Consider the following 12,601-nt stretch of genomic DNA (forward strand, 5'->3'; position numbering starts at 1 on the left):
GACACAGGGGATGCCCGGGCAGAGGACCCAAGATGGAGACTTGACATATAAAATGGAAACTTCACATGACTTTGGTTCACTTACAAACACAGGCCTAAACCATACAATATCCATCTGAAACAATAAAAATAAATACAAAAATGATAATAATACAATATACAACGGTAAAAATCAATACAAACCTAATAATACTACAATAAGAAAAAGTGGATATCCAAAACCAAAAACTTGCTACCAAAATAAAAATGTTTAAAGCTTATCCTACATATTAGCTTACTTATACTTATCTATAGGGAATAGAGAGGGAGAGAAAAAGTCAGAAATGGTTGGGGAAGGGGAGTGAATGCAATAAAAAACAAGAAAAATAAAGAAAAACTGGGGGTTTTGATACAAGAAGGTGCGGTTAGGCTTACTGACTGCTTCCTAACATTGGCGGCCCATGTTCATTTTGGAATTGATAATGACTCCAGGATCTCTTTCTGCCACTCTGCTTTCAAGAAGGGAGTTCCCCGGCCTATAGTTTTGCTGCTGGTTCTTACTGCCCAAGTGTAGTACCCTGCACTTGTCAGTATTGAATCCCATCCTATTCTCATTCACCTACCCCTGTAACCTGTCCAGATCCAGCTGTATCCTGTCCCTCCCTTCTAGCTGCCCCACATGCCCCAGCTCCAGCCCTTTAAGAAAAAAACAAACAAACCCCCCCCAGACTCATGAGCTCCTGCAGTGGCTGTGGGGTTTCAGGGGACTTGTGGAAGAGCCCCCACATAGCACGGGGAAGCAGGGGGCAGTGGGGATTGCCAGAAGTGGGTTGTCATGGGGATTGCCCCCTGCCAGGCAGGAACTGGTGAGTCCAGGATTTCTTGGGGATATTTTTCCTTAAAGGGCCAGAGCTGGGGCAGGCAGGCAGGGGATGGGTCTGGGTGATTTGGAGATTAGGCAGCAGCTGAATCTCCAAATCAGATCTGGCTGAATTGATTCGGGACAGTGATTTGAATCATTGAATTGAATCACTGTTCCCCGAACTGGCCAAATTCGATTCTGAAGCTAATACTAGCCACTTCGCACAGGCCTATTAAATATCATTCTTAAGCTATTAACTCTCACACATACAATTAAGTATGTCTCTTTGCATGGATAGTGCCTTAATGTATTTAGTTGTTGCTAGTAAAATGTTTTTATTCTCCTTTTATTTTTCAGTTGTTAAGCTGCAGAGTAAACAATTTTGGGTACGTGGTGAATATGTATGCTAAGAAATCAATCCTGCAGTGGGATTTGATAGCCTGGACCTCTTTGTGTGGGCAGCAAGCTAAGGAATTCAGGCCACATAACATTATAAACTGAATCCAAATAAATTGGAAACCCCCCCCCCAAAATTTGTCTTGAATTTGGTCTGACCCAATGCCTATTGAAGTCAAGATTTTTGGCTAGGGATGTCAGATGGCAAGTATTTGCTAAAATCAGTGGATGAATTTTATTTAAATCTTGTCCTGTCAAACACAAAAGTTATTCTATTGTTGCCCTGTGGGATCAGGCCAACTCTCAGGATGTCAATATTGCACAGTTAGACAGGAGGGTGTGACACAATCGCACATATACAAACACACAAATCAATTAGGTGCGCATGCGCGTGCGCACACACACACACACACACAACCAGCTCATGCACATACACATCCAAACCAGCCTAGGCACAGGAATACTTATCCCCTATTCAACCATATACACTATACGCCCCAAAAGTTAGACAAAAATCAATTGTCCATACCCGCACACTCAGTACACATACACAGATCGCTAATTCATAAATCATGGACACAATGGCATATATATACATACACACACGCACTCTTCAGTTCACACTGGTGAGAGAGAAAGGGTTAAAGTGTAGGGAGTGAAAGTTGCCAGAACCAGAATTAGAACTGGAGGACTAGAGAGAAGCTGACTGAGGAACTGAGGCTTGGGTTTACTTTAGATCAAGTAGCCCCAGGGTTAACTTGAGGTCACTAGTGAATGGGAGGGGAATAAAAAAAAAAGCCTGGTGGCAAGGAGGAGACAGCCAGAAAAGAGAGAGACAGAAACCTGGGAGCTTGGGGCTGGAAACTGAGGCAGACAGCTGAGATATTGGGGGGTACAGATAAGTGGTGGCAAGGAGGAGACAGCCAGGAAAGAAACTGAGGCCGAAACCTGGTTGCTCAAGGGAAAAGGAAAAGGCAGTGGGGATAAGACAGTGGCGAAGAAACAGGAGGTTTGGGGGCAGAGAGGAGATCAGGACAGGTGTTGGAGGTGGCAGTGAGCCAGAAGCAGGAGACGGAGAAATGAGACAGAACCTGGAGGGACAAGGAGCAGAGATTGGAGCAGGGCTGTATCATAGTAAAGTAAAACCCAATTCAGGGGTCAAAATAACAGGTTTATTAAACAGACAACACGGTACACAACCCCATGAAGTTATTGGTTCACACGCGCGTGCGCACACACACACACACATGCACTCACAAACACTCACAATGGCAGCAGGAGAAATAGACTCAGTGGAAGGGTTGGAGTCCAGGTATGAAAGAGAAGCAGAGTCCAAGTCCTTGGTTGAAGAGAGGGTGGGGAGTGATAGCTACCTATCCGGCAGGGCCTCTGGGTGGATAGGAGATGTGGCATGGTGCTGGTCCATGTGGAGAGGGCATCCCAAGGAGTCAGTCTTCACTACCCCTTTTTATGGGGCAGACTACCTCTGATCTCCTGTGGGGAGGGCCTGTCCAGGCAACGTCAGTCCTGTTCCAGAGGGTTCCTTCCAGGTGTTCTTACTGAGCATGTGCAGCTTTTGCACAATGGTGGGTTGCCTCATCTTTTGTTTCTTGAGTGCTGAGGGTGGTTCCAAGGGCTGGGTCGTTGGTCCAGGTATTGGTGTTGATGGTTTGGTCATTCAGAGGGAGCTATTTTTAGATCTACTGCCATTGTCTCTCAAGCACCCTCATTCATCCCCATTCATTCAAGAACCAAGTTACATAGGAGGGGTAGGTGTGAGTCAGGTTACACAACCAAGCATGGGGATAAGAGGGAGGCTTGACATTACAAGATGGAAACTTAACATGACTTACGCTGTCTTACATATGTAGGCCTAAAACAGTAATCGCACAATATAAAAGCAGTAAAAAAAAAAATCAATACAAACTTTATGATTATCATGTATAAAACAGTGGATATCTGTATCAAAATAGCAAGGCACTTATTTGCAAAGAGGGGAGAGAAAAATAAAATTTACTACCTAAAATAAAATGTTAAAGCTTATCCTACATCTTAGCTTACTTATCTATAGGGAATAGACAGGGAGAGAAAAAGTCAGAAACAGTCGGGGAAGGGGGGAATGCATTTTAAACGAAAAAAAGAAAAACTGGGGGTTTTGCTACACTATTAGCACTCAATTTGGATCTATTTTCTGTATCATGTGAAGGCTAATGACATAAGAAAGTCTATTTTTCACACTTGCCCGTGCTAAAAGTTCATATAAAAATGCTGGAGCTAGAACACTATAGAAAAGTACTAGTCTGGGGAGTGAACTAAATTCTGCTTATCAGTTTAAAGGATCTTTTTCTTTTTCCCTGATGCACTCAATATATTTTATATTCACTAATAAAAAGCACAAATAAGGATATGTATTACATTAGGGACCTTAGTGCAATCAATAATTGTGTTTACGTCATGTATTATTTTAATATGTGTACTTCCTAGAGTGTGATCACAATGACTCATTTTTCCATGTAGATTTAGAACCTAGAAAATATACTCTGAGTGGAATAATTCCTTAACCATTAGTTATAAGCTTATATGAAATCTAATTTAAGAGAACTAATTTGTAGCAGAATGATACACTCGTTTAATAATTTAAACAAGAAGTTCAAGAACAATTAATGCAAATTAGGAAAATTGGACGTCAGACTCATTTATTATTCTCCTTGCTCTATTAATTTATTATTAGATGGCATAATGGGTGATCTCATTGGTATAATTACCATAAAAATCTACAGTTTATCTAATCAAATATATTTTTGGTTCTCCCAGCAAGGTAGAAAACATTTGGTTATTTTTGCAGTTATGAAAATACATTAAGTAGAAGTTCTTGTATATAAATGAGCATAACCATTACACTAGAATGCCTTTTTGTAAAATGGAATATCCTTCTTTCCTGAAGTCTACTTTTTAAGGAAAAATGGTGAGGAGAGGAGAATCAGTTTAGTTTGCTAACAAATCATTTTTATTCAGCAGCCTGTCCCTATTCAAGAAAGAATTTAAATATAGGTTTATCTCCACTGATTTCAATGGTATTTATTTTACACTTGTTTTAAAATGCTTTGCTGAAGTAGGAACATAATAAAGTGCATGTATGCATATGTGTCTACACACATAGGTAAACAATATCTTCCTATAACAACCCTAAGATTTAGTACTACTTTTTGAAGTAGGTAGATTGTAGTATTAGTCATTTCCATTCATATGCTACAATTCTCATAGGGATACCAAGAAATGCACAAATACTGTTTCTTGTCATTAAGATTATAAAATATCCATATACAATGATTATAGCATTTGGTATAATTAATAGAGATAAGCATAGCACACTATATAATATGATGTATTGATAGACAGATGGTGATTTATTTTACAGCTCCGTAAAGCTATAATAGACCATGTTTCAGACTCCTTCTTGGATACCACTGTTCCACTTCTAGTTCTTATTGAAGCTGCTAAAAATGGAAGGGAAAAAGAAATGAAGGACTGTGCTGCTATTTTTCGAGAACACACCAGCAGGCTTGTAGAGGTAGGTTTGATGGATCTGCATTGGATTGAATATATTTGATAAGTGACCACCTACTGTACTTTTTCTTTTGCTGTCTGATTTGATAACATAATTATGTATGGTATTTCAGCAAAGAATGAACAGCTAAGTTCAATAATAACACAGGCTTTCTACTTTTACGTCATGTATACCTCTAAGTTGTAAGTTTATGTGGCCTTGTCCACACATGACATGGAAACCAGTGGGCTTTTTCTTCTGTATTGAAATCAAAGAGAGTTTTTTCACAGAGGGATCCTTTGTCATTAGTTCAAATGCATGACCATAACAAGCAATCCTTTGCAATCATCTGAAACTATACAAGTGGAAACACCATGTTAATGTTAGTTATTGTTTCTTTTCTCATTCTTAATATTTCTGGCATTCAGGGATATATGAAGTATACAACTAAACATTCTGATTTAGAGAATGGCATACAGTTTAACTCTTTGAGCCTGTAAGTTGACACAGGTGAGTGGAAGCCTATAGCTATATGGAGCCCAAAGTTCAAGGAAGGGTAAGGAGCTGTCTACATGGATTGTATGTGTTCAAAATAAATTCATTTTTATCACAAAATAATTTTATTTGTAAAGAACAAAATATTATCTAATATTTAGAAATGTGCAGAACAGAAATAAATGAGTCTTGACACTCAATCCTGCAAGTATTTATTTATGTAAGTGAATAAACTTAAATATATACCTGTTAACTTAAATGAGATCCTTCAAATGGTTTAAATTACTTGTGCGTGTGTGCACTAGTGCTTTAAACATTAAATAGTGGAAATGCCAAAGTTGTCATCTCACAAGTATATTACTTCAAATGCATGCAGGGTCTGTGCTAGTGATGTTTTACTTTTCTATGCAATGTTAGTAATGCAAAAAGGAGAGGATTTTTCTTTATAGCTGGAAAGTGTTTAGTAAGATGTTCTGTCTCAAAACCAGAAAAGTTCATCTTGATTGATTTGCAGATAATGAAAGATAAGTAGATACACAGGTGGCTAAAGTGGAAGGAGAATATTGTATTTATGTGTTTTTTCACATGCTCCTGTAATTAGAAAATAAGCGTTACATTTATGATTCTCTAGTTCAAAAGAATGTCTTATTTACAGTGTGCTACAAAATAAAATATAAACTAAGCATTTTCCTAAATCTCCAAAAAATGACTATCCATTTCTGGGTACCTAATCTGAGACTACCGGGCAATGCCTGATTTTTTTGGAAGCAGCAGAACATTTAGCCTTTGAAAATCAGGCCTTTTATACAGGGAGTATAACTGAAAATTAAGCTGAACCAAACACCTAGTTTGAATCAGTATTTGGACTTGAACTTGAACCAGAGCTGAACTATAATATGTATTATCCTACTAAACTTGATAAAGGTTCAGCCTTTATTCAAACTATATACCTGGGATGAAAAGGGGGAGTGCAGATGGTGTGGTGCATCATCTCATATAACACAACATATATTATTTTCCAGGTAAAAAGAAACTAGAAACTTTCCTAATATACTAGGGGTCTAGGGGTATATTATTCAGTTTAAGATTGAAGCAAAACAAATATAACTTTATTGGAATGAATTCACAACAGTCTGCAGAGCTGTGGAATAGGAGGAGTAGCAACACGTAGGGGGTGCATGGGGATGCACATGCACCCCCTTAGAGTGCTGGTGCATCCCCTGTCAGGCCACACTCCTCACTCAGGTGACGGGCCAGGGAGTGCGAGTACCGGATGTAGCCCTGCGGCCACTTCCGGAAGCCCCACAGCCACTTCTGGGAGTGCTGTGGCCACTCACGGGTTGGTAAATTTTGCTGCACAGGGACGTGCCCCCCGGTCTGCGATATTGGCCAGGGGAGGGGAAGCTCCTGGTTGCTGACTGGTTCTGGGGTGGGAGGGGGTACATGCCCCCTCCACTGAGGCAGCACCAGTTGCCCATGAATAGGAGTGTTATTAAAAGAAGCAGCAAACATATGGCAGAATTGCAGAAGAAAGGTTAACTTGACAAGTTAAACATCAAGACCATTAAGACAGAGGCTTGATAACACCTGTAGAATGAAGAGCTCAGAAGGAATAAGATAAATTTTAGTGAGCCATGAATTCAATTGATGCTCTTACCTCTCACTGCTGCCTGAACAGAAATGCTGTTGCCACTGCCAGGCAGTTGGTTTTAAACTTTGGGTGGAGCAGGACTCAAAGTGGAGTACAAGTGCATTAGTGCACCCCCCCCACATCTGCCCTGACTACATATAAAAATGTTTTTTCCTCAAACTAAAAACTGCTGATTGATTATGATACACAAAAATAAAATAACATATAAACATGAGATTGCTACCAGAAAAGCATACCCCTCAGCTCTAGAGAATTCTTAGTATTTTCTCTGAACTTGCAATTTTTTTGGTTCCTTAGTCTTTATTTACAGGAAAAATTAGTTAAATGCATGTAGTTAACTGTAAATACTACTGCTTTCTCAGTTAGTGGACTCTTATTCACAATCCCTATTGCCTTAAAGTTGTTTTATGTTGCACTGACCATCTAGTTTCAAATGCCCATTGCCAAAACTTGATTGACACTTCATGTAGTTGTAGCACATTTTCTCTGAAATGTTGGAACAAAATGGGAACAGATGGAGACCAGCCCACAAATGTAAAGGGAGGGGGGGGGAACGTGGGGATGAAGAAGAGTAGGAGTTGCCTGTGCTGTGTTTATTTGTGACAAACTACTTATTGTTATTGACATCCCATTGACACAAGGATGACAGTCATCCAGTAGAAAGGGAAGTCATCAGTGAACCCAGAAGAGGCTAATCTGAGATCTGTATGTTTGACTGAAGGCATGGCAAACCATTCCAGGGGGAAGTAATGGTTCCTGGTAATGTTGGGTCACGGCTCTTTTGGTTTGTCTCTCTTGTTTATCTACCTCTGTAGTGAGGCAAGTTTGCTCAGAATGGTTGACACCTTATTGTATTTCATGGTGTCACTGGGGATGATTCAGAGCTTGAATCTCCCAGGTACTGAAGTTAATATCACATTTCTTCAGATTGGACCTAAAGGTGTCCTTGAATCTCTTCTTTGCCCACTTCTAGAGCAGTGACCATTAGTGAGTTGGGGAGTATAGGCCCTGTTTCAGGAGCTCTTTGTCAGGCAACCTTACAATGTGTCCTGTCCAGTGGAGCTGGTGCTGTATAGACATGGCTTCAATGCTTTAGTGAGAATATTGGTGTTTGTTCTTTTGTCCCTCCAAATGATATCAAGACATTTCTGAAGGTATTGCTGATGGTAATGTTCCAGAGCTTTCAGGTGTTTCTGATATGTTGCCCAAGTTTCACACCCATACAACAGGATAGGGATGACAACAGCCTGGTAGACAAGAAATTTGGTTTGTGCCCTAATGTCATGATTGTCAAAGACATGATTTTAGAGCTATCCAAAGGCAGCACTGGCATATTTTATTTAATGTTTAATATAGTCATCTATGTTTACTTTTTGGGAAAGGTGACTATCTAGGTAGAGGAAATACTTAATATTCTCCAAGAAGTGTCCCCTAATTGTAATATGTGGGGGAACAGCTGGTTGGTTTGGGGTAAGTGGGCAAAGTATTTTGCTTTTCATGAAGTTTACAGTGAGTCTCCAAGCATTTCATATGCTTCACAGAAGCAGTTGAGAGTGGTTTGAAGCTCTACAATTGAGTGGTTGCACAAGACAAAATCATCAGAGTACTGAAGGTCAATAATGGAGGCATTAGTTATCTTGAATTTGGCACATAACCAGTTGATGTTAAAGAGTTTCCTACCTATGTGATATTGGATGCTGACTCCAGATGAAAGTCTATCAGCAATGCAATGCAGAGTAGCCACAATATAGTTTGGAAAAAAGTGTTGGTGAAGTTATGCAGAACTGGACTCCAGTTCTAATGGTGAAGCATCTGTTTCTGAGCTGCAGTTTAAGATCGTTCCCGTCATGTCATCATGAAGAATTCTAATAATGGTAACAAATTCGGGCAGGCATCCAAATCTCATCAGAACAGAATCTTCCATAGGGCCCCTCCATTGGTTGAATGAAAGTTGGGGCAAGGAAGACCATATAAAGATCTCTCTTCTTCTGTGGCTGTCTAGCAACAAAGAACATATCTATTGTACCTTGGAGTGTTCTGAAACCACACTGGAACCCAGATAGAACCTCCTCAGCTAGGAGAGTGATCTATTGAGGAGAATGTGGGCAAGCATATTCACAACTATGGGCAGGAGTGCAATGCCACAGTAATTGATACAATCCAATCTATCTCCTTTCTTGAATATGGTTATGATCCTGGAATTTTCAGGTCATGGAGAATCTGTTCATGATCCCAGATTTTTTTCAGAATAAAGTTATGTAGTTGTTGACAGAGCTTTCTTCACCATGCTTATACATTTCAGCTGGTATTCTGTCAGGAACAAATGCTTTGTTGTTCATCTGCTCATTGGCTTTCAAGGCCCCTTGATAGGTTAGTGGGTCTGTGTGACAGGGTGCCATCTTCAGCTGCCTTTTTTTTTATCTGCCGGTAAGTGTGCCCCTGTCAAGTCTTGATGGATTTTCCTTCTCTGTGGATCAGCTTCCCACCACCCTTTATTCATCTGCCATGAATTGATGTTACTTGGTTCTAAAGAAAGAGAGAGGCTGACCAACAGGTTCCCAGACAGACTTCAGGCTCACCACCCCTAGGATAATGAGGTGTTGACTTAAGGGCAAAAATGCACACTCCTACCTCCCCTTGACATACCCCATGCCTCACAGACGTTTTATAAATTTCTATTTATGTTGGGGTCTCAGCCACTGTGGGCTTACCCCCTCTCTCTCTAGCTAAGCCTGTCAGTCAAAATCTACCAATCAGGGCTTGACTCTGAGGCTCTAGCTCTCTAACTTGCTCAGGCACAAGGCCCTCTGTTCCATACTCTCTGCAACACCAGGCCTACTGGCCCTTCTACACTGCACCCCTGTGGTGCAAGGCTGTTGGGGTTTCAGCCCCCTCCAGCTTTGCCCTTCTTTCTGTAGTTAGGACCTTTCACTTAAGTCCACCCACTAGGACCTGGCTTCAAGGCTTCTGTCTCTCCTTCAAGCGACTTTGGGCTTGTGGCCCTAGTGCTGCACCCCTAGGGCAGCAGGGCTTCTTGAGACCTCTGTTACAGCACCCCTGGGAGCTAATGAGGTCTCCTTCTCCCCTACAACCTCAGCTACAAACCACCGGCTTTTTAACATCAAACAGAAACCATAGGCTCCTATGGCCTTACAATGAAAATAATAAAAAAAATAAAAGAGGCAAAGTGCCCGCTTACTTTATGTGATTGTGCTTCTATCTCACAGTGTGGTGTATTCTTCCTAAAGAGGCTGCTGCAGCTGCTCCATAGTCATTGAGAGTCTCCCTCTTTGCCGTCTCCCTGGCCTTCTTCACTTGAAGTTTATATGGTTCTGGCCTTCCCCTTCCTGTCACCTGACCAGGTGGCACGGCTTGATCTTTAACCCCTACTCAACCGGCTGGCCATGCCCAGAAGGTTCTGGATTTAAACGTGCCTCCCTGTTTCTTGATAACAGGGCTAGGGTTCCCTGTTATACCACCCCCCATCTCTTTTGTCTGGGGTCCTTCCTTTTCCCCCAAACCCTCTTCCTCTTTGTATTGTCTCAAGAAGAAATTGTCACCTACCTTCTGAATTCCTGGGCAATGCTTCACCTCAAAACAACACAGTTGCAGACTAAGGACCCATCTCATCAGCCTAGCATTATCCATCTTCATGCTCTGCAGCCAGCATAGAGGTGCGTGATCTGTGATCAGTGTGAACTTTCACCCTAAAGATAATATAGGAGTGTTTCAACAGCACACTTAATCACCAAACACTCTTTTTCTATCATGCCGTAATTCCATTCCGGTGGCTGTAGTTTTCTACTTATGTACGCTATATGACACTCTTCCTCTTTCTGGACCAATACCAATTCAATAGCCATATCTGATGCATCTGTCTGCACCAGGAAGGGTTTATTAAAGTCCGGTGTATATAGTAGGGGCTGAAAACATTCACTGCATGAAATGCCTTTTCTGGCTCCGGCATCCACCTCACCTTGGTTGGGGCCCCAGCCATTATTATCTCTATTAAGGGTACTACTAAGTCTGCAAAATGAGGTACAAAACTTCTATAATAACCAGCTAGCCCCAGAAAAGCCCTCACCTGTTTCTTCATATGAGGAGCTCGGTACTTCCATAACACCTCTACTTTGTCTAACAATGGTCACACCTTACCACTTGCTACTAGGAACCCAAGGCATTGTGTTTCTTTTTTCCCTAGCTTACATTCCTTTGCTCAACTTGTGACCAAATGGAACCCCCCCCAATCCAGATATGGGATTACCTGTTACACCAGGGGAAAATGGACCACTGTTCCAGCCAATTATAGAGTGGCCAAGGACCCCAGGTTGTACTCTCCACCTAGCTAAGGGGGCAATATAGCCATCCAACCTAGAGGTCCCACCTTCCACCGTGTGAACAAAGGGAAGGTTTCTTTCTATTTTGAAATGGACTGACTCTGGAGACAGACCCAAGATATCTGGACTTGGCTTGTCATTCCTTATGTATAAGTAGTGAAACTTAATTACTTGTAGAATTCTAGAATGTTTCCCTTCAGATTTAACAGATTTTGAAAGCTTGTTTGAAATAACTTTTTACTCCCCCAGAGTTGACAATACTGGGTCAGAAGGCATCGTTTGTACAACACCATTGAGGTTGAGAGGGGAGGAATTGCTAGGCTTGCTGCTGATTTGGAGGAATGGGACATTGCTCCATCTCACTGTTACTGGGGAATTCTTATTAGGGATGGGGTGGGAATTAACAGATTTTTGGCACTCTTGTGGGGACTACTGGGTAATAATGTCAACTGTGTGGTGGGAACTGCTCCCTGGTATGTTGCCTCTTTCAGACAGCAACAGAAGCCTGGTAGCAAAATATGACTGCTGCAATGCATTTCCCAAAGTACAGAACAGCCCCAGATTCAGTTTCTCACTCATACATTTCACACTGTGGGAGCTAAGCTCCCCCAAACTCTAATGAAACTCCATCCATGCCCAGAACATTTCTATTTGTTCAGCCACCCCATCTAATCATGATTGATGGACAGATAGCCTGGAGCAGTGCTATATTCCTCTTCTGCAGTGATATCTCTCAGCCATTACTCAGACATTTTTGCCACCACTTTGCTAATCATAATCACACTTGTTTAGATTCTGAATTATGCAGCTGGCCTAAACCATTTGCTTTTTCTTTATAAAACTATTATTATATATTTTGTTTTTATAAAACTATTATAATTTATTTCAGTGTTTGATAATCAATCATTGGAAGAAATCAGCAAAATCCTGTGAGAAAATTCTTTCAATATGACAGTGTTAAAAAAAAAGAAGCTATGTGTTGAGTTGTAGAACCAGAGTGCAGTTCAGTCATGTCTGGAGACCATGTTGCTTATACAGAAAGGTACTTTGTTTATAAAAAGATGAAATACAGAATATAAATAAGAAATGACCATAACATTCATGCAGGCCTGATGAACCCACACCCAAGAAGTCAACTACAACACATGGTACATTGAACACCATGTTAAAAATGATGGCAATTACAATAAAAATTGATGAAGCTATGAAGCTACCTTTTTGGATACTCATCTAGAGTTAATTATTGTAAATGGAAGACCATTTCAGTTGCTGGAAGATTCACGATTTCACAAAATTGTCAACTCCTTCTAGAAGGCTTGGGGCAAAACTTACAGT

At 40.9% G+C, this 12,601-nt stretch overlaps 1 protein-coding gene across 1 annotated transcript in view; it reads left to right on the forward strand.

Moving 5' to 3' along the window:
- Positions 1 to 5,644, forward strand: part of LOC109290918 (catenin alpha-3-like) — a 793,541-nt gene extending 787,897 nt beyond the window's left edge. The window contains exon 4 of the mRNA XM_019507738.1: positions 4,655 to 5,644. Within this exon, the coding sequence (XP_019363283.1) occupies positions 4,655 to 4,846 (192 nt within the window). The 3' untranslated portion in view covers positions 4,847 to 5,644. The remainder of the gene's footprint in view (positions 1 to 4,654) is intronic.
- The last annotated feature ends 6,957 nt before the right edge of the window (positions 5,645 to 12,601 follow it).

This window comes from Gavialis gangeticus, unplaced genomic scaffold (assembly GCF_001723915.1).
Source record: "Gavialis gangeticus isolate Ggan-Ray unplaced genomic scaffold, GavGan_comp1, whole genome shotgun sequence".
NCBI lineage: Eukaryota > Metazoa > Chordata > Crocodylia > Gavialidae > Gavialis > Gavialis gangeticus.